Source organism: Equus quagga, chromosome 3, assembly GCF_021613505.1.
Source record: "Equus quagga isolate Etosha38 chromosome 3, UCLA_HA_Equagga_1.0, whole genome shotgun sequence".
Classification (NCBI taxonomy): domain Eukaryota; kingdom Metazoa; phylum Chordata; class Mammalia; order Perissodactyla; family Equidae; genus Equus; species Equus quagga.
In genome coordinates, this window is record NC_060269.1 from 75,987,417 (window position 1) to 76,009,997 (window position 22,581).

At 47.2% G+C, this 22,581-nt stretch overlaps 1 protein-coding gene across 1 annotated transcript; it reads left to right on the forward strand.

The window, feature by feature from the left end:
• The first annotated feature begins 1,425 nt into the window (after positions 1–1,425).
• C3H4orf54 (chromosome 3 C4orf54 homolog) lies at positions 1,426–21,942 on the forward strand. Its single transcript, XM_046657455.1, has 3 exons — positions 1,426–1,860; positions 4,358–9,806; positions 17,229–21,942. Exon 2 carries the CDS (start codon positions 4,389–4,391, stop codon positions 9,762–9,764), a length of 5,376 nt encoding a protein of 1,791 aa, XP_046513411.1. The 5' UTR covers positions 1,426–1,860; positions 4,358–4,388; the 3' UTR covers positions 9,765–9,806; positions 17,229–21,942.
• Positions 21,943–22,581: the final 639 nt, after the last annotated feature.

Sequence of the window (22,581 nt, forward strand, 5' to 3'; positions counted from 1 at the left end):
ACGAGGAAGCAGGGGAATGGGCGAGGGGACGGGGAGGGCAAAACGTCTACGAGAGCAGAGGCAGAGGGAGAGAGACAGAGACGAGTGACTCCTTGCTACATATCCTGACTCCTGACTCAGGGGAAAAGTAAAGAGCCTTTTGCATCACCTCTGCCCTCTGTGTGCAGGCCTGAGTGTCCATTAAACTTGCATTTCTGGTGGTGAACTGGTCCTTCCTGTCCTTCCCAGTTTTGAGGACGTAGCTAAGGGTTGCATCTGCGATGGATGGGCATGGCACGCCTCTGCACTAACGTGCTCTTCTTTGCATAGGGGAACAGTGTTACTTATTCATCCTCGTGGTACATGCTGTTTTCTATTCACAGGCACACTTTCTCACTAATCCCGCCACTCTGTTTCCTTGGACTCCGTGGTGACCAGCTGGTCCTGTGTGCAGGCAGCTGGTCGAGGCTGTGGAACAGCTAGTTGGCCAGCAGTGGAAACAAGCTCGTGACCTCCACCTCCTGAACTGAATGCTCGATCATCAGCTGAGCACGGGCTTGGGTACCTCAGAGCTGGGCAGTCAGCGCTCCAGCACTTACTGATTGTGAAAAATCAGGCAGGCTGCATGTCTTCACTCAAACTCAATTTTTCATCCATGAACTGGGAATAATAATTGCTCTCTCATGGTGATTTTGAGAGGATTAAATGAACTGAAATATGTAAAGCATATGCCTCAGTAACTAAATAAATGGACACTCTTTGGCACCCCCAGCAAAAAAAAAGCCAATATGACGCCCTTCCTTCAGATATAATTCTCACGTTTTCTGACCTGGGCCAGGAGGAGAAACAGCTGGCCACACTCTGAGTGTTGAGCAGCAGCAGCAGAAAAGCCTCTTTAAAATCAGTGTGTGCAAATAGGCATGCAGGTGTTTATGGAAAACCTTGTACAAAATTTAAAGTAATCAGAGAATATCTCCCTTCTATCGCACCCCAGAGAATCCTGAGAACGTCTGTGCTTGGTAAAGCCTTTGTCTGACTCCTGGTTTGAGTCAAAGTTTCAACCTAGCTCTCCATTTCTCGTCTAGCAGTCTACACCGGATAAACTGTTCTTCCTTTTAAGTGATAGATCGCTCTATCCCATTACGTCCCTGTCAGAAACCTGGAGCATGCCCATATGCTTTCGCCAGGAGGTGGATGCTCTGGCCTTCATCTCAATTCCTCTAATCATGTTGAAGTTTCCCGTCCTAGGATACATCTCACAAGACTTTCAGGGAATCTAAGAACTTTCTCTGCAGAGATAAAAATAAGGACACTGAGTCATTTCCTGTGTGGTTCTCTGAGTTCCCATATAAAGTTATCTACCGAGAACACCTTGCCTGGTCTAGCAAGTGGGCCTGCTCAATGTGGGTTAATGCTGGGGCCATTACTCACCATTAATTCTCAAGAGCTGAGATCAGGGAGGCAATCACTGAGTTCATCTGTAAAAAAAAATGATTGTAGTCATATTAAGGAATAAAAGGCTCTATGTGTACCAAATGACTGCAGATTACTTCAACAGAGTTGGGAGTATTTCATGGTGATGTTTACTGACCCCAAACTCTGAAAATGCCAGAGGGCAGGCAGTTTCGGGTTCTTAATTGTTTTACCCCTACAAGTGGTCATAGTTTTTCATTTACCACTTTCTTTTTCTAAATCTTTTAGTAGTCTGTCCTACTTTAAATTCCCCACTTATTTTGATTTTTAAATAGAATTTGTGGTTTGAATTAAACCCTACTTTTTGGAAATCAACTTTATTTGAAAAAGATTTCCCTACAATTTTTTTTTCTACACTGCATTCATTGAGACAGAAAAGAGAAAAGAAGCCACACAGCTATTTGGGAGGTAAGTGCCTCTTTTAGGGAAAGCCTCTCTCTTTGTCTCTTGGGGAGCTTTGGCTGGGGCTGTGCCCTCTGGAGGAAGCCGGACTCTGGAAGCAGTCGTCCAGAACTGTGGGCATTCAGGAGTTATGCTTTAACCTACACCCAGGGCATCCGACCTTCCAGTTTTGTATTTGCCAACTGCAGGGAGAAACTGCTGAAATCTGTGGAGTTGTCATGACAGACGGGGCCATATGGAAAGTGCTGGAAAAATTCCTTCTTAGACTATAATTGCCTTGATGGGCAGAAACACTGTCTTCTATTCAGCTATGAAGTGTGTCTGACCCACAGTGCTTGAGGCACTGTTCAGGGTTTACTGTCCAAGGCCTCAAAGCAAAATTAAAATGGGGCATTGAAAATACTCTGCTTGGCTGAAGGAACCAATTATATTTTATTTCATTTCATTTATAGGGTCTTGTTCCTTAATCCCTGAATACACAAGCCGATGATATGAACAAAAAAAAACAAAACTAAGAAATAGTTATATGGTTTATTTGTGCTCACACAGATGAAATTGCCTAGTGGATGCGTTGCTCCCTTCTGACGGAGCATCTGGGTGTCCTGGAGAGCACGTGAGCATGGAAGGCAGCAAGGCTCTGCAGCAGAATGGTTAAGGCTCAGGCTCTGGAGCCAGACTGCCTGGGTTTGAGTTCTGATCCATAATCTTAACACCTCTGTGCCTCAGCTTTCTCATCTATAAATCACTACAATAAATGTACCTAACTCAATAGGTTATTATGAGGATTAAAGAAATTAATATACACATGTTTATAAGTGCTTCAAATAGTGCCTTACCCATAGTAAGCTCTATACACCTCTTAGTTGTAATTATTATTTTAAAGTTTTTTTTATCAATAAGAATCTAGGATTTTGTGCCATTAGCGTGATTCTCCAAAATCAAAAAGTTGATTGCAAATTTAGCAAATTCCCTCTCTCTCTCTCTCCTTCTCTTCCTCCTCCATCCCCTTCCTCTCCCTCTCTCTGTTTCCCCATCCCCTTCATTCTCTTCACCTGCACTCTGGCTTTCCATCCACATTGTGATACTCGGTGTTTCCAGTCTTCCCTCTGTCGTCATGTTTGTAATGGCAGTGACGTGGGCAGAAGTGAGCCGCTGTGGAGGAACGGCAGGGCTGTGCCGACCACATCCCCTTACGGGAAGGCAGGAGCTTCAGTTGTCAGGGGCTCCCACCCCACACCTCCCCCCACGCTTATCCAGAGGAAGGAACATTTTTCTGTGTGGGGGTGGCATTCACGTTGGAAGGGGATGGTTGATGGTGTTATTTTCGTTCCCCACAAATGTGGATGTTTAAAATAGTGCTTTATTCAATCGGCATAAGTGACACATAGACTATGTATAGTGGTGGAAGTGGGCCTGGCAGGGGACGAGGGCCAGACCTCACCAAAACCAAGAGTCGTGGTTCTCCACTGATAGCACCAAGAGATCTGCTCTGAGGATGCCAGCACAGAAGCCCCGTCATGGGTTGCCTGGCAAACTCACTTGCACAAATACTGAATTGTCTGAAATGGATGTACCTCAGAGCCAGTGAACTGGGCTTTTGGCTTCATCTCCATGGGGCATGCCAGCGGGTCACATTTCCTCTCTGAGCCCCACTCTGAGCCGCACTGCACTCCTGGAGGGTAAGTGCATTCGCTGTTTTCCTGCCTTTTGACTCGGCGCCCTGCAGCTCTGGAATTCAGCCAGTGTAACCGAATCAGGAGGCTGCAGCTCAGGCTATATTTAATTGCAGGTTTATTGTCTTGCCACGCTTTTAGAAGCCTAGGGAGCTTTTCTGAGATTGATTAGATATTGCAGGCATTTGAAGTAGTGTCAATGTTGACCCCACGTGCTCCTTTTTACTGACCACAGTTAAAAGTTTACGCAAAGCGTTATGGTCTTCAAAAATTGCCCTTCTGCACTTGGAGTCAACACAGGGAGGACCCGTGAAGGGAGTCTTTCTACTTTGAAGCAGACTGCTTCACAGAGCAGAACTTTGGGAAAGAGGGATGGAATGTTTTATTCCTATGAAAAGTGTTATTACCAGAACTCATCTGATTGGAGATGAAAGAGAAAGAAAAGGCACAGATTTTGAGGAAAACATAAAGTTTACCATATGTCCAAGGGAGATTTTGAAATCTCTCTGGATTGTCCTTAATTGATTTGCAATGCAATGCAGAATTTGAATTTTATTTAAGAACAAGGGAAAAAATGCATTCAATCAGACTTGGAAATGAAAGATGGCAGTGAGCAAAGAATAATTTCGTACTTGCTAGACGTGTCTCTACTAGATTGCACGGAACATTTGGTTGATTTGAGTTAGAACCCACACGCCTCCTCCACCCCCAGCCTTCTCTTTTCATCTTGAAGCCTCTTCTCTCCACCCTCAAGTGTGGTTTCAGCATGACTAGGGAATAGACACTAAAAATATTTCTGGAATGACGTGACCCACTCTCGCCCCATCCAGGAAAGGGACAAGGCTTCACAAGAAACAGCACATGCTTTCCTTTCATTTCTGGGAGGCTCGGGGTCGACCTACAGATGCTGCTCCTTCCGTGGCCGATGGCGTTCAGACTCCTAGCTGCCGACGGTGCCAGGCAAACAACTGGACAGAACAGCTCAGCCACAGGAAGCTGGCCACCGTCTCGGCCAGAGCAGCAGCCCCCCAGGCACAGACCACCTCTGCCACCCAGTCCAGGAGCCTTCCCACCTCCCTCAGCCTTGCCCCGGCCCCGCCAGAGGGGCTGAAGAACTGGGAGGTGGTGGCAGCAGCGGCAGTAGTGCCTATAGCCTTGGGGCCAGTCCAGGCACGTGGGACCCTGCTTCGGGCAACTCTGCAGCCTCTCCAGGGCCAGGGAGGGACCCAGGACAGCCGCAGAGCTCGCCACTGTCTCTTCCTATCGCTGAAACCTAGGCGAGGTCTCAGAATGGAAGCCGCCACTCCTGAGCTGAAACCGCAGGCCAGACTGCGGGAGGTGGGGGACAGGGTGAGCGGAGCTCAAGACAGTCAGGAGCTGAAGCAGCAGCTGCGGCGGCTGCCCAAGCCACCAACCTCCTCCCAGCGAGAAAGGAGACATGCGGAGATGTGCGCTTCAGCTGGAGTCCTGAGTGAGAGTCCCCGGACCATGAGCCTTTCTCTGGAGTGCCGGCCCAGGGATCAGAGGGCCCCTAGGAGTCCCGAGGAGAAAGCACAAGATGAACCCAGTGGTCAAGAGTGCGAGGCTCCAGCCTCCCGGAAGATTCCTGCTTCCTCAGAACTCTCCAGATCCCAGCTCTCCCACACTGAGGAGAGCAGCAACGTCTCTTCTTACTCCTCCTCTTCTTCCCCCATGGACAAAGCAGAAGAAGGTGGCCTCTTCAAGATGGATGATACCACCACACCAACAGGGGCTCTGGCCACCTCGTCTTCATCTTTAGGCTTTGAGAGTGACAGTGGTGAGAGCGCAGTGAGCTGCCAGCCCAGCGGAGGAGGAGCAGGGGGAGGAAGAGAAGGAGGAGGAGGTGGGGGAGGAGGAGATGCAGCCGAGTGCAGGGACATTATTGCCAAGTCTCAGGGCAGCAGAGACCCCCCGAAAAATGAGGAGGCGCACTACATCACCACCCACGAGATCCAGCTGAGTGAGGTGGAGCAGGACATGGATTTCGACGTGGGACTGGCTTCTCGCTTGGATTTCGAGGACAACAACGTCATCTACTCATTCGTGGACTATGCTTCCTTTGGTGGCAGCGACGAGACCCCGGGGGACGTCACCACCGCGACCGAAGAGGACGACGACAACAGCTGCTACCTCAGCACCACTCCTAGCACCACCGCCACCCGGACACCCAGCCCCACCAGCAGTGACGCCGCCCGCCCCAGAGCAGGCAGCAGTGGTCGCAACACCAGCAGCACGGAAGTGGGCAGCGGTCCCTCCGACAGTGACCCCACTCCCCCGCCCCCCGGGCCTGGCACTGCCACCCCGCGGGAGCCCTTGCCCGAGCCCCCGGACGCAGCTTCAGGGGCAGCCGCCGCCGCAAGCAGCTGTGCGAGCGCGGCCAGCCAGATCCTCCTATCAATCAAGCCGACTTCCCGGGCTATAAATGAGCCTAGCAACGTGCGTGCAAAGCAAAACATTATTCCTGCTGCCAAGCATGAAGGCGACATGAGCCTCCGCGTCTCCACAGCTGCTGAACGCAATTCAAGTTCGCTGAAGCAAGACCCGGCTGCAGCCGTGGCTCAGGACCATGCGAAGAAGTTCATCGCCGTCCCTGCCCGCCTGCAGACCCGGTGCGGAGCCATCCGCGCCAAGGAGCTGGCGGACCACTCCAGCGGGGCCTCCAGCGCCGTGAGCGAGCTGGACGACGCCGACAAGGAGGTGCGCACCCTCACCGCCCGGGCCTTCCGGAGCCTCGCCTACCCCTACTTCGAGGCTCTGAGCATCAGCTCCCGGGAGTCCTCCGCGCTCTCCGAAGTCGGCTTCGGGCGTTGGTCGACCTTCCTAGACTTAAAATGTGGCGGGGTTGGAGCCCGGGTGGAACAGAGCCTCCTCAGGAGCAGTGCGGCCTCGGCGGCCGCAGGCCTGAGGAAGGGAGGTGGGGCCAGGACAGCCGCAGACCAGCTCTACGTCCAGTCCAAGAAGTCCCAGACCAAGGCTCTGGAGTTCGTCGTCAGCAAAGTGGAGGGGGAAATCAAACACGTGGAGACGCCGCTGTGTTTCCAGAAGCAGGTCCAGACGGGCTCCCGCGTGGTCACCCTTCTCGAGCCTCTGAATTTACGCAGTGAGAGCAAAGCCAGCTCAGCAGCGGGGCCCTGCAGGGCCCCCAAAGTCTCCAGCAAGGGCCCCGGATCGGTGTACACAGACGATGGCTCCGAGACGTCAGAGAGCAGCAAGCCTGCCGCCCGCGCTGACGGCCCCCAGAAGAAGTCCAAATTTGCTTCCAGTCTGCTCAAAAATGTCATCTCCAAGAAGATGCAGCGGGAACACGAGTTCAAAATGGAGAGGGGAGAAGTCACCGACACCTCCCAACATCACCTCTCCAGCACCCCCAAGGAGACAGAGGGCCCGGCTGGGGGCGAGAAGCCGCGGGAGAGGGGCCTGCAGAGGCAGAGTTCCCGCCACTCGGAGGCCGGCTCTGAGTACACGGTGCTCAGCGTGTCAGATGCAGGGGGCGAAGGGTCCGTGGCCGGCTCCAAATCCCCAACTTTCAAAGCCAGTGCACCTCGGGAGAGCAGTGCAGGCTCCGGCAGAAATCTCGCTGATGCACACACAGAAGTGTGTGAAATTAAAAAGAGTGCATCCGAGACTGTCAAGGGCATCTTCCTCCGTAGTCAGAACAGCGCATTCCGGTCATGGAAGGAGAAAGAGGCAGAGAAGAGGGAGGAAAAAGCCCCCATCGGGAAGCTGAAACTCCCCAAAGGGGGCGACTGGAGGGCCGATCTCGGGGAGATCTCTGCCAGCAAGTCCACCATCATGTCTCGCCTCTTTGTCCCCAACATCCAGCAGACCCCCAAGGACAAGCAGCCAGGGAAGCAGGCCACCAAGTACCCTGCTGCCCAGGCCACCTCCACGGCGGTGATCAGGCCCAAGGCTCCGGAAATCAAGATCCGGCTGGGGAGCGTGCAGCAGCCAAGCTCCGACTTCAACATTGCCAAGTTGCTCACTCCCAAACTGGCCAGCGGCAGCGCCTCTAACCTCTTCAAGACCATTGAGGACAACAGCAGAACGCAGCAGAAACTCTTCCGGGGGGACAACTTGGAAAAAGTGCCCCAGTTCCAGGTGCGAGATGTCAGAGACAAGTCCAAGACCCAAGGCCCCCTCCACCAGGTGAGAGACGTCAGGAAACTAATCAAAGGGTCAGGGGACAGCAGTGACAAGGGCAGTGTGACCCCAGAGCAGGGGCTGACTGGGCCCAAAGCCAGGCCGCAGGCTGCTGCAGCGGGCGGGTCGGGATCCCTGTCCCCCATGGTGATTACCTGCCAGGCTGTAGTGAACCAGAGGGAAGACGGCGCAGCCCGCGAGCTGAGGGAGCACCTGGGCAAAGGTGGAAGCAGCAGGGTCTTGGATTCCTCCTCCCCTGAAGGGACAGTCTTGGTTCACAGGGCATCTGGCAGGCTGCCCGTGGCCACCATCGCCCCCAATAAGCCTGAGCAGGGCTCTTACCTGCCTGTGCTCAAAATCGTCTCCAAGGCGTCTGCTCAGAAGACCCCAGAGAAGGCCAAGGATGAGGAGGGCAAGGAGGAAGGGAAGGGCCCAAAGCCATCCCGGAACGCCCTGGAGAAGCTGACCGCCGCCGTGAGGTCCATGGAGGAGCTGTACAGCTTCAACAGGAACGAGTGGAAGCGCAAAAGTGACCCCCTGCCCATGATGATCGACAGCCACGTCCTGTCGCTCATTGCCAGTGAGGAGAGGGAAGGGGCCGGGGGTGCCGAGGGGGACCCCAACAAGATGGCCAGACGTCTGGGTGAGGGGGAAGAGCGGGGTGCCGGAAACAAAGGCGGAGTGGTCCTGCGAGGGGCTCCCCTGGAGCGTCTGCAGCGCAGAAACTCCAACCCGAGCTCCGAGAGCGTGTCGGCCCGGGCGGCGGCCTTCGAGAACCTGGCCAGGGAGAGGCCCCGGTCGCTCTACATTCCGCCCGCGCCCAAGGAGGTGGAGAGAACCCCACCCCTGCAGCCCCTCCCCCCACTCCCCAGCAACCGGAACGTGTTCACAGTGAGCGCCAGCAGCACCCAGAAAACTGGGGGTGTCGCCGGAAAGTTCCCCCAAGGACCTTCTCCAGAGAGTCCTTCAGCCGCAAAGGGCCTCAAATCGCAGGGACTCCGGTCCCTCAAGATCTCTCCGGCCACCCGGGCACCTCTCGATGAGATGACCAACAGCAAAAATGGCAGCAATTTGGAAAAGAGCAACAGTGATTGTGAGAATTACCTGACCATCCCCCTAAAAGGAAGCTCTGCCGCTGGGGAGCTTCCAGGCAGGCCAGGGGCTGGGAGGGAGGGGCCCCCAGTCTCCTCGGCGGCCACTCTCTGCAGCTTGCCCCCGCTGAGTGCCCGAAGTCAGGTCCCCAGTAGCCCCAAAGGCTCTCAGGTCAGTGGAACCAGCCGGCCAGCTTGGCGTACCAAACCCGACAACCTCCGGGAGACGGTAGCTGCCCCCGCGGGGCCACAGAGCCCCGAGCACCCCCCTCCCACCATCTACCACCAGCAGCTGCTGCCCTTCACCCTGCAGGGGGCCCAGCCCCAGGTGCTCTGCTTCTCCCCACCTGGCATGCCTGCCCCCGCACCTGCAGGCCCGGCTCCGGTCCCCACAGACCCCTTCCAGCAACCCCAGCCTCAGCAGACCCAGCGTAAGATGCTCCTGGATGTGACAACTGGCCAGTACTATCTTGTGGACACACCGGTACAGCCTATGACCCGGAGACTCTTTGACCCCGAGACAGGGCAGTATGTGGACGTGCCCATGACCACCCAACAGCAGGCTGTGGCTCCCCTGTCCCTCCCTGTGCCTCCCTTGGCCCTGAGTCCCGGTGGCTATGGACCCACTTACATGATCTACCCTGGGTTTCTGCCCACGGTGCTACCCACCAACGCCCTGCAGCCCACACCAATTGCTCACACTCCAGGAGGTGGTGAGCTCTCTCCCATGGCGGCAGAGCCCCCCAGCAAAGAGGCAGCTGCGACATTCACCGAGGTCCCATACTTCATGGCCTCTGGTCAGGCTCCCGCCTCCTCTTCCTCCTCTGCCCCAGCAGCCACATCCCAGCTGGTGGGGGCCAAGGGCTTCGCCCAGCTGCACGGCAAGCCTGTCATCAGCATCACTTCGCAGGCCTTGGGGCCACGGATCATTGCGCCCCCTTCCTTTGATGGCACCACCATGAGCTTTGTGGTGGAACACCGATGATGAGCAGTCACCAGAAAACAGAGCAGAGTGGAGCAGCTGCTGGTGAGTGAATGTTACTTTGATAATCAGGTTTAAGAGATTAAGAGGAATCCTATTTCTTTGTGTTCGAAGACAGCAGGGAGGCTGTCTAGAAATGGGCGCTTTGGAAGAATAGAGCAAAACCCCATCACATTATTAAAGAGCTAATTTTCTTGCCAAGCTTCCTCCTCTCCCACTCCTCAGCCCCCGCTCTGGCCTCTCCCCTTTGACCTTTTCCAACTGCCTGAGTGTTTTTCCCACCGGGAGTGGGAGGGAAGTGCACCTTGATCTGTCAGGTTTGCCTTTGGTGAAGGTTGGCAGGGAAAGAAACGAAAACCTGGTCCGGATTTCATGGGGTGAACTTCACTCTATTCCTGGCAGTGCAGTGACACCAGGCAGAACACCCTGAGAGATCACTGGGGACACCGTTATCTGGCTGCTCCTCAGAAGGAAGGAGAGTCAAAGACTGACATTTTCTCATCAGGGAGTTTTCTAAAGTCTGCAGAAAGGCTTGTCTTCTGCCACCGCATCTCCCTCTTGGTTTCTTATACAAAGAGACTATATTTTTTAAGGTCTGGTTTTTCTGTTTTCAGACGATCACAAGATCAGAATACTTTTTCGAGTCTTTAAGGTATCCCACGCGCACACACACACACACGGCTTCACAGCTGCCAGGAGCTGCAGCGGCTCCTCAGATGGGGCTGCTGTGCTTGGTCCAGTCTGTTCAGACTGGATCTACTGCGCTCTGCTTATCCCTCCCAGGCTCCTTTTCAGATCTGCGTTCTCTCCCTGCAGAGAAGAATCGCTCCCACTGCCCCTCTAAGGGAAGTCAGATAAAGTAGATTCCTGACACCTGGTCAACCCAAATTCACAGGCAGGAATCCTTGCTGTAAACACAGTCCATGGAACTTGAGAGGAAGTGCGAGCTTGGCTTGTCTGAACCAGGACACTTCAGGTCAGACGTGTAAGATAGGGGCCACCTTCAGATATGAGTACAAAGGTGTCAGCACTGCGGAGACAAATTTGTCCCCTCATTCTCCTGTTCTCTTCAGATTAGGACGGGCTGACATCATAAATGCTTCTAGGACTTTTACTCCTTGGTAAGATCATACTGAAGCAAGAAAGGAGATGGAGAGGAGAGAAACCCTTTCTATGCTTTTATGAAAGAAATAAGCCATTTCTCTTTTCTGAACTGAAAAAGAACAGAGGAATGTCGTTTCTTTGTGCAGTGAAGTAGCCTTCAGTTAGGAGGTAGGTCGTGGGATGAGACTGGCGTGTGCTCTTGGGCCTGCAAACTCCCGGCACTCGTGATACTCAGGCGTCAATGAAACTGCTCCTCACAATTTATCTGAATGTCAGATGATAGAACAGGGCATTGCAAGGTATAAAACCTTTTCAAATTAGAGGATTGTTACTGCGTATCACGTTTACTGAACTACAAGGCTGCATTAGGTCACTGTTTAAAACTCCTTGGCTCTTTCTCTAAGAACTCAGGTGAAAGCACAAACCTCATTGTACTTGCAATCTAGAAGTAGACGGCTTGATTCCTTCCTCTCCAAGAGTGTGCACCAGGCGCTGTGTGAGGATCACAAAGAAAGAGGGGATTAGGAAGACTGAGAATGAATAGTGCATATTTTGTCTGATGTAGAAAACAAAGAAAAATTCAGTACACATGCAGAAACGACTCAGAATTAGAGAATTCGTTTTGCAGAAGGAAAAGAGTAGCCTCTAGACGAATGCCTTGTAATCTTCTGGCCAGGTGGTCAGTTTACCTGAGACTGTTTCGCAGCAGCTAATCCCGCGAGGCCTTTGTGTGAGCTGTGGAGGCGCAGCAGCCCAGGAGGGGAGGGCGGGCAGCCCGCGGGCCGGGGCACGGTGCCCTCTCAGCAGCTGCCTCGGGCCTTCCTCCTGTCTGCTGAGTCTGGAGAGATTAGGCCTGGAGCTGCTTCCGTCAGACACAAACATAAATCAGAGTTTTTAGTATTCGAGATTTGAACAGTGATTGTTTTGAAAGTTGTTCCCTTTTTGAAGGTATAGCCTTTATTTTTGTCTACAGCCCTAAAGGGCACAGAAAGACAAAACCTGGCTTCGCGATTTAAGAAGACTAGTCAGAAACTAATGATTAGTTTTTTGTGTACAGGCAAAAATCTAATTATCCTAACTCAGATTACTAACTAAAATCCTTCAAAACTCACCTTCTTGAAAGTTCTCTGCCATTTTCTAAAGAAAAGCCAGATAAACAAAAGAGTGTAATTTTTTTCCTTGTGTGAAAAAAATTTTAGCGCTGTTCAGATACATCAAAAAAATACACTGTACATACTCATTCATCAACTGAGGCTCATACGGGCGGTCGGGTGAGAAGTCTTGGAAGCTGGTTTCCGTTCAAGATTTCCTTTGAAAACTAGACTTATCCCGGAGATTTTCCTTGAGGTAGGATAGGGTTTTACGTGCTCCCTTCTACTAAGAAGTCCCGTAAATGATTTCATCCAACCACAACATTTCAGAGAGAATACTGGGACTTAGAAACAAACGGTTTTGCTGAGGTCCCTGGACAGTGAGAGAGCCAGGACCCGTGGGCTGGCTCCTGGCTCCTGGGCCACCCCAGGCTCCCTGTGGGCTGCTCTGCGTGTCCCTCAGTAGGAGCCTGGAGCAAAGGAAGGATGGCAGAGGAGCCTAACGAGTTCTAAACCGGTAGCCAGGACACCTGGGAGCTACTCTCTGCCTCTCTGGACATTTGTAACACGAATGTTTGAACGAAATGCGCTAATTCTCTCATTCATTCAACAAACACGAATTACATGTTTACACTCTATCAGCTGTAGTCTACTCCCGTGAGGCTGTAAATGCACATGTGACCTGGTGTTGGCCCACAAGCCAGGAGCCTGCGCCAGCACGAGGACACACCCCAACACACAGAACTGCAAACCCGTCCATCAAGTCCTGTCTTAACCGTTAAGATTCCCTCCGGCTCAAATAATAAATATTTCATCCTCTATTTTCAGCTGTACATTGTGATAGGAAGATTTGCTTCTTCCTCCTGTATATATCTGGGCATAACCAGCTGTTGTGATCTTTCTTTGATTATTCTGTTATGAATTTCCCTTAGTTTTGCTTTCGTAGGTGGGTCTTCCGAGTTCTCTTCTTCCTGTGGTCAGTCTTGCGGTACTCCTCAAATTTTGCCATGTCACGGCTCATCTAAGAAGCTAAGTCGTGATAGTATTTATTTTACTGTCATGTAGGAATGACATTGCACGCTGTGGACCATCACAGCCTGGCACCCGGGGCCGGGGATGGATAGCCACGGCAGGAGCCGTTCGCCACACGCCAGTGTGCAGGGAGCCCAGCTGCAAAACCTCACTGCTCTCTCCTTCTTGCCGGGTCTTTTCTGTTTTAGGCCTTTGTGGTTGGTTGATTTTTGTTTTGAAAGTCCCTTCTTTACAGGATCTTAGATGTCTTTTCTGATGAAATTTTTTTGTTTTAGTTTTCTGTCATTTGAGGCACGTAGCTAGATTTTTCCTTCCCCAATGTATTGTCTCATACTTTCTCCTGCTCACCCACTTAGATGCCATTTTATTGTTTTAAAATTTTAATTGAGACTTGATACTAAATGCCATTTACAAGGGCATAAAGATAAAATATGTAATAATAACAAAGGAAAACTTTAATTGGTGCCGTGCCTGCTGCTTAGTGGGTTTTACAATTGTTTTGTTTCATTTGAATGTCTTTTTTTCCCTGTGGGCCTATCCTTTGGTTCCTTCATTTCTGATCATGCTTTATATTGCTCCTACATCACTGGTCTTTCTTTTCTCCTTACTTCCTGGGGTTATTTCTCCCCCTGAGTGGAGCTCCGCATGTCAGCAGCTGTAGGGGAAAGAGGCCGGGCCTGGACTCAGGGGCAGTTACCTTTGTAGAGAGTTCCAGGGGGCCCAGCAGGGCCCTTCGATCATCAAACCTTGTCCCCTGTGTTCAAATTGCAGGAGGAGCTTGGGGCTCAGAGAGGTCAAGTAAACCTTCTTAAGTCACAGTGTGCCTTTGGGGCCGAGTTGGACTCAAAACCTGCATTGTTCCAGACCAGAGTGTCTTTTCCGCCCGCTTCTTCCTTGTTGCTCTCCAGGCCCCTCTCTGTTTCCCCCCAGGGCCACTCTGCCTTGGTGGTCCTCCTTCCTGGAGTCTGGCCCTCTAGTTTGCTTCCCTCCTTTCTTCCTGGGCCATTTGCTGGAGAATTCACTTTTTGTTCTTTGCTTTTTTGGTTTTTTTTGCTGTTTTGTTTCTTATTGTGGTTTTACCTTTCCCATTCACTTCAAGTTGATGTAGTTTAATGCCCCATCTTACTTTTTTCCTTCAGCTTTGTCTGTAGTTTGTTTTTGTCACAGACTGGACGGCTTAACCGGCAGGGCCCCTGCCAGCTCCCTCACCTGCACATTCTATGCAGCTTCGTGCACGAGGCCAGGTGGCTGGGCTGCAGACTCCAATTTCATTTTCAGTTCATTCCACAATTGCATTCCTGAATCAGTTCATTTATTTCTATTTTTTTTCCTAGCTTGATTGTGGCTTCCTCTCCCAATTATTATATATAGCTGCTGTTTTCTTTTACTGTCTTCCTGGTGTCATTTTTGCCTTTTCTTTCCTCACTTTCTCTTTTCTTAGATTGTAGCTTTCCTCTGGCTTATTATTTTGTGGCTTTCTCCATAATTTTATTGCCTTTATATTTTCCTCTCTACCCTCTGTAAATTAACAAAAAATGAAAAGTAATACCTAATGTATATTAATCATTTATTGTGTACCAAGACTTAGCATCATGCCATTTGATTCTTTAAACTAGTAGGTACTAAATTTATTCTTATTTGATGAATGAGAAAATACTTGTCCCAGATCAACAGGTCACCTACAGCCAGGCCCGTTGAGCTCCGGGCCGGCGCTCTTGCACATGACCCGTGTGTGCCCACTTCTCTTGCTCTCTGCCCTCTACGTCTCTGTTCCTTGTTGTGAATTGTTCCTCTTCTCTTGTCTGGAAAAAGGGGGAGGGAATAACCTGAGAAGTTGACCCTAAATCTGACAATGTCTAGCATATACTAAGCCTCTATGTGTGTTTTTCTTTTGATTAAGAAATTAGCTATCCTTAGTCATTAGAACATTGTATGCCCCAAAGACAGACAGTTTCAGCACTTCTAGTGGCTGTGGCTCCCAGTGGTGGGGAAATTGTGCACGTGGGGAGGGGCTGCTGTGGGTGCCCCCCTGAGAGGGGGATCCCTCCTGGATGGCAGTGGGTTCATGCACTTTAATTGCAGGGGGGCTGTGTGGCTTTGACTGCAGTCCGAGTATGTGCATCTTGGTGTCAGGCTGCCTCTGCTCAAATTCGGATACTCTTACTACTCTGGGCAAGTGATTTGCCCTCTCTGGAGCTGAGTTTTCGCAACTGTAAAACAGGGATACCCTGAGGAGTGTTGTAAATATTGAGTTATAAGACCATTACAAAGGACATAGTACCCAGGACGTGGCAGGTTGTAAGAGTTTAGTCTCCCTGGGGGACTAGAACCTCATACATGCCTCAGGACCCCCTCATCTCAGGCCTTAGCAGGGGCCTTGGCCAGGGCAGAGAATCAGCACTTGTCCTTGTGAACGTTCAGGCAGCCTCAGGGGCCCAGACCCAGGATTGCTTTGCATTTCCCCAAACTGGAGGCAATGCCCACAGCTCTTCGGCCCCATTTGAGCTGGCTGATCCCTTGGGGCAGGCCAGCTGGCAGAGGTCAGGGTACTCTAGTATCCCCCAAGGCTTTCCAGAATGTTATACAACACTGTGCATGGCGTGCCAGCTGCCTGTGGTGATTGTCCTCTCTGTCTGGGCACAGGCCTGTGTGGAGCAAGGGAAAATCTGGCCCAGCATCCCTGCTGAACTGTGTCGTGTGTTCTGGTCCTAAAGTCGCTGGAAGTTATCCAGGCCACACTGCCTGGTCACACGGCATCTTTACTGACTTCTTCATGATCCTCTGATAGGTTAAACTGGACATTTTTATTATTTTATTCTTAATAGGAATTGGAGTAAAACTTTATTATTTTCAAGATTTCAACCCAAATTCCTCTGCAGTTAATGTGAGCAGAAGCATTATCCTGTGAATGAAGACAAAAGCAATATCTAGAGTCTGGATGCCTAAAAACAATGCCAGTAGCTGGTGTAGTCCAATTTCTCCTCCCGTGCTTGGTCTGCTCTCCCCGTCCTGTCATCCTGTTGTGTGCTCTCTCTCTCTCTGTCTCCCCTCAGTGTCAGGGAGGGAGTCCTTATGAACCTTGCTTCCTGACGGGTCTCAGCCTGAGCTGTTGTTAAATCCTTGGATTTGCACGGAGATGACTCTTCTTGGTCTTTAATTTTCTTTTCCTCCCCTCGTCATTACATTTTTTCCCCTGTTGCTGCTCTATATGTCCTAAGGTCCAAAAACTTAAATTTGCAGATGAGAAGTTTCCAAGCCTACAACGGTCCCTTTCATCTTGAAGGTCGTTCCTCAATATAAAATACTAAAGAATAAAATAAACAAACATGAAATATATACATGCGAGCTGTAAAAGCATAATTATTCTCATAGACCTCTTTTTTCTTAAGCATATATTTAACACGGGTCAGTTCCAGGTGGCAGGATTTGAAATCTCCGTGGCAGCACGGATCTGATTGCAGATAATTGATTAGATAGCAATTATTTGATCCTTCTTGGAGGTTATTTTTCACGTGATAGTCTTCTTCATCCCTAACAAACATTACCTGTAGGCCACTCTATTTCTGTCTTCATAATATTATGTTCAAATATCAACTCTCAAATGTTAAAAAAAAATGTTCTTTAGGCAAAGTTCTAGTAGATATCCTATATAGACAGTGATCAACAGAAAGAAAAGGGCTAATTTTCAGTAAGCTTATGAACATGTCAATGCTTAAATTACAATGGATTTAGCTAAATCATAGACTCTAACCAGTATATCTCATTTTAGACAAAATGCACTATATGAAATTCAATATAATTTAGGTAGTGATCATTCACTTCACAAGAATTCTCAGTGTAGTGTTCACTCATTTAACTAGATTAATAACTCATGGCAAATTTCTAATCTTTCAATTTAATCTAGGTCTCATTTCATCTTAGGAACATATCTCTTACCCTATTTTATCCCTGCTGTGGATGATTTCAATGAAACTAAATATTTAACTCTATAATCATTTGTGAATAGTTGATTGTGTTTAGTTCAAGCTAAAGTGAGCTTCCACTGTGAGCAGTTTCTTGAGGTCAGTATACCGTCTGGAGATTCAGAAACACGTTTGCCAAACATGTAAGTGTGAAATTCATCATGACTAATATTGAAATTAGTCAAATAGTTAAATAAAATGTATTTTGATGTTTTTCTTCTTCTTTAAAAGTGAGATTTACTTTTAGAACTGACAATCTTTTCTTTGTTTATTTATAGGAGCAAGAAAGAAAGATGGATGGTTCTGCTTTAATCTGAAAGTTGCATTGTAACAGCGCTAAGAATTCATCTGAAAAACTTCTTCTACATGTGTTACTCTTAGTTTTTGCTTCTTATAAAACAAGTGTGTAAGTTTCTATATTTTCTTGAACAACCCCGTTAAGACAGTTTGTGTTATTTTAGTTTTACTAAGCTGATTGAATGGTTGCATTTTTCCTGTGTAAAACTTTCTTTTTATACTTTAATACGGGATAGAAACTTTCTATTTGTCTTTCCCTCCTGCATTCGTGACTAGGCAAACAATCTCTTAAGTGTTCTCATGGTTCAATCAAAACACACGACAGAACGAGCTTGGTTCTGTTGTAAACCAAGCCAGCAAACCAATATTTGGATCACAAATCTCCTTATAGTTTCTTGGAATATATCAGGACTAGCTGGCAGAGTTGTAGCACAAGTCTGCATTTTAAATATGCTGGGTCTGCATTTTGAATCAATACCGGTCAAGCCTAGTCATTCTCTTGGTTATGTTTTACATGTTCTTTTATTTGGTTTAGCATGATTTCAAACGTGGTTGTGAAGAACAGTGGTTTTAACTTTTGTGCTTTGCTTAAATTTTCCCATTTGTACAATGCCATGACACTCTTTGTTCCCTTAAAATAGAATGGCTTGAAATACTAGAGAGCCAGCGATTATTACATTTAGAATGAAGTTCTTAGTCTCAGAAAGGTATAAAATATCCGTTTCTCTCTAGGAATCCAACCTTTGTTATGAGTGTACAGCATTATTTTTCTTCCTCAATGATTCCCTGCATAGTTGCATACTCCTGCCTCCCATGCATTGTTTGGAGTGTGAAGAGAGACTTGTTGGGGTGGTAGAGTAGAATGTAAACTCTGATTCAGTGGTTCCGATTCTCTGCAGCCCTAGACACACCAATAGCAGTGACCCAGGATTGCATCACTTGCTCCTTACGGTCTTAAGAGATGTTGAGAATCCAAATCACAGAATCGTTCATCAACATGCGATGCTGCCTCAGTTGTAACCCAGTTCTGAAGGTTATTTTAGTGAGCGTTCACAATGAGTCTTGAAGAATTGATTGAACGGATAAATATTTAGCTTGTCATCATTAATAGTATGTCAATATATATTTGACAAATATTACATTGAAATATTTCTTACTTTTTAAAAGAATAACTTGAAGGTTCTCCCAGACTTTCTTTAAGGAATCTGCTCTTATTTACTTATTTGTTCAAAGATAAAGCATTCTGGTAATTTTTTAAAAAGCCTTATTTTGATTTTAATGATCATTAATATTGGTTTCTGCTTAAAATTGCTTCCTGATGGCAGAGTTTTATGCTGCTTCTTACTGAGGGTGTGAGTGAAAGCTCTGAGGCTGGTTTGTGTCATCTCATGACTTCGTGGCTGTGCCCCCCATGTCATTTAGACTTTTTTTAAGAAAAAGAGCTGAATTTCACTTCCAGGGCTCTCCATAAAGGAATTTTACCCTAAAAAGAAGTTCTGTGGGGTAAAAGGAAAGATTTGAGGTAGAAATACTCAGCTCTGGTCACACGTTGATCAGTCATGGAGCTGGTGAGCTGTGAAATGAAGCGAGAGCCTCTGAGGCATGAATCATGAAATGTGAAATGGCCTCCGTGTACAGAAGAGAGGCCCTCATGCCATATTGGGGAAAGCATCCTTCCCCTGTCATCAAGGTCGTCTTACCCAGCTCCATCAACAGAGTCGCCTCAGAACTTACTTCACCTTTCACCACTGGGGAACTTCTCTTACAGCACCAGCCGTTCCTCATGTTCAGTAGAGACTGGCTGGGTATGAGGTCATTCAATATTGAAACAAGAAAGGAGAATCAATTGCGAGGATCTCAAACCTGTAATACTCAGAGCAGTGCCATGAAATCTCAAGTATCTGAACACATTAATATAGGATTTGGGTGGATACTGTCAGAATTAACAAGACTGTTTTAAGACTGCCTGTGACTTTTAGGAAAACCCAGTGGTCATGTTGAGTGTCAACTGCTTGCCAGGTCTTCAAAGAGACATCTCCTTCTCTAGAAAATGTGGTAGAGTTCTTATCTATCCGGGGCCTGGGGTCCTCATAAGCTATTTATCATGATTTATCACCAGCAGATCTGAGCCTTAAATTCTCACATTGAGGTAAACTAGGACAGAAACTAGGAAAGAAAGGAGAACTTTTCATTTGTTGGTTTTGTCAGAGAAGCCATGTCCTCTGAGAAGCTGCCAAGGATGTAGTAAATGCTCAAGTGGTTAAAAATAGAGCTTTAAAGTAATAGTCAATGAACACCATGTCATCTATGGATAATGTAATGGTTCTCTATTTTTCATCAAACCGTGGAAAAACAAACCAAAGCTGCTAGGCCATTTGCTACCTCAGGTGATAGAGAGGAACGTTTTAAAGACATTAGGTCAATCTAAATGCTCATTTTCAGTTTATCATTTCTTGAGGTTGCATTGATATTTGAATGAAGTGGTTTTCTCCTTCCTTTTTCAACCAAAGTTAAGTGGAATAAAACAAGAGTCTATGAAGGTTTCTGACCCATAAGATTATTACCCTAACAATGTCCCTTTAACTACTGAAATGTCCTTTTATGTTTTATGTACGCAAAACCATTAATAAAGCATGCAGCGTTTCCTAAATACTGACTTGAACTTGAAGCTAATTAGAATTGCAGAGTCTGACTTTTCCCTTTTCCTCTCAGGTTTACATGTTTGACTCAGTTTTCCGGAGAAACCACAGGACATTGTGTGTAGAAATCTTGACCCATTTCCTCTTTTCACTGTTGGCTAAATGATCAGGTTGAAATAGGCTCCATTTGAATTGTTTTTGGAAAACTGAGCACATTTGTAACCAATATGAAAATCTAATTCACCAGAATGTATTCTCTTCAAAGCACTCACTGAAATTGCCCTCAGGATGAAATGAAGCCCAGTTACCCAGTTAGTGACTTAACATATAGGCTCTCTGTATGTCTGTATATGTCTGTGTGTATATGGCTGTCTATATATCATTGAGTAAATAAGCTAAAACAAATTACACTTTGACATCTTTATGATAAATCTCAAATGTTAATGCACATTTCAAATTCATCCTTATCTCACTATGAAATATCTAGTAATATAAATTTCTTTCTTAATTTCATATTTGACTTTATTATCCTTGCCATTAATGATTTAATGCGTTTTAATTATTTTCGTACTCCATGTGTTTGCTACAAATTGAATGCTCATGCTACCTGAAATAATACTTTGGACTGCAGGACAGTATTGATTCCTAAGTAGATGAACTATAATCTCATGAGAATTATATAGATATATAGAGATAATCTATATCTCTCTCTATATATGTGCATGAGAAAATACATTCAGTACTAGTCTCTGTGTTTAAAACTATCACGGTATACGTTTTCCTATGTGGTGCTTGAGGAGTTTCATTTTACAGTTTACGAGGTGTAGGTTTGCACCCCAAATTCTCAGGGTATACTATTTTACCCAAATACTTGAAAGAAAAAGGTGCCCTGTATTTTATCAGTACTGTTGAGGGAAAAAATTATGTGTAGGTTTGTTTTAGAAAATTACTTATACAAATCAAATTCATAAAATCTGTTAGGCTTTTACATAATTCCTAAGGAGATATACATATAGATATGATATATATTTTCAAGAGACTGTTTCTATATTATTAACTAACTTCTGTGTCCTAAGTAGACCTCACAGGTGCATAAAATCATTAATAAAGCATGTAGCATTTGCTAAATTGTACCTTGAGCTTGAATCTAATCAGGATTGCAGACTCTGGTCCTCTGGAAAAAGTCATGTCCATTCGTGGCATGTGCGATCACAAGGCCCAGGGGAGGATTCTGAAAATTGGACTTATTTGTACGCCCCGTGTGTCAGAAGAGACTGGGTGTTTACAGCAGTATTTGTAAGCTGTTAACAGTCTTGTCTCATGTTGCAACTAGAGCATATTATTAGATTTATTCCTATGTAATTCATAATGGTGCAGAATAAAACACACACACAACACATCTAATTTGATTTCTTTTTTTGAGTTTCGTAATTGCTTTTTATAAGCTAGCGCTAATGGCTAAAAGTCCTTTCCAGTGCTCTCTGAAATTACCTGTGATACCTGTGTCTATATTATAGCAGGTGCTTCTTTCTCCCCCCCGCTTTGAAGTTGTAGGTTTCTATATTTACATTTAAATCATATTATTGTATAGAAAAGACAGTGGTGGTTGAAAAGAATGTGAAGACTGAGCAAGTTATGTCCCAAACAGAGGAGCGTAAATTGTGTGGGAAATGAAGAAAGACATTGGATAATGCTGACTTATACACCTGGCTGTGGAAAACGCCAGTGGTAAATAGAAAGAAGGTGAAAAATTAAACTGCTCTCAAGACGAGAAATCTCGGTGGAAGAGCCCCTACCTGAGGTTTGGTGTGACTCAGTGATAGAATGCAGTGAGCTTGGCCAAAGGGACTGTGAACCCAGCCCAGCAGCTCTGAGAATTCCGTTCTCAGTGTGTTGCAGATGGAGAAAACGACTTAGACAAGGACTATGAGACTAGCCTGCTTACCTTTCATTGCCAGCATTTGTCAGTGATTGTGCAATCTTGTGTAATGGTCTTCTATTTTGACTCCTTTGAAAAAAAAGTGTTTTGTTGTTGTTTTTTTCCAGTAAAAGTAACTGCAAAGAAAACATGCATTGTTTGTCTTTATTTTAACTGAAAAAATAAGCTTTGGACATTTTCATTTTCTTCTGTCTTCTAACTTCAATCCTTCATTTAACTAAAATACTTTATCATAATTTCTCATATCCAGGTTGTGTTAGTTTTCTATTGCTACGGTAACTGCAAATTTAGTGACTTAAGATGACACAAATTTATTATCTTACAGTCCCAGAGGTCAGAAGTCTGGTATGGGTCTTTCCCTGTACGCAGAATATTCACCTAACCAACTCAAGGAATCTAACTGCTTGCGTCATTAAGTAGCATTGTGAGGAGCATCTACCAAGGTTGTGATGCTCTACTGACACCAGAGAGCAACCCAGACAACAAGTGTCCCCGAAGGCCCACACTGAGGCCCAGGAAAGTAGTTGTGGTTATCCCCTTCAAAACCAGAATATAAGAGGCAGACAATTTGGAGACTTACTGCACAATGAGGATATCCCAATGCTGTAACATGTCCCTTAAGCCAATCACCAGTCAACTGAAGTCACTATAAACCTTCAGATTGAAGCCCAAAAAGGACTTGCACCCACATTTCATGAAGAGGGACATCCACGGTTCCTCACATATGTCCAGGGGTTGTGGGTTTTACAGGGAAGA

What these genes read in the sequence shown, in the direction of transcription:
- C3H4orf54 (XM_046657455.1), top strand. Translation starts at nt 4,389, where the DNA reads ATGCTTTCCTTTCATTTCTGGGAGGCTCGGGGTCGACCTACAGATGCT.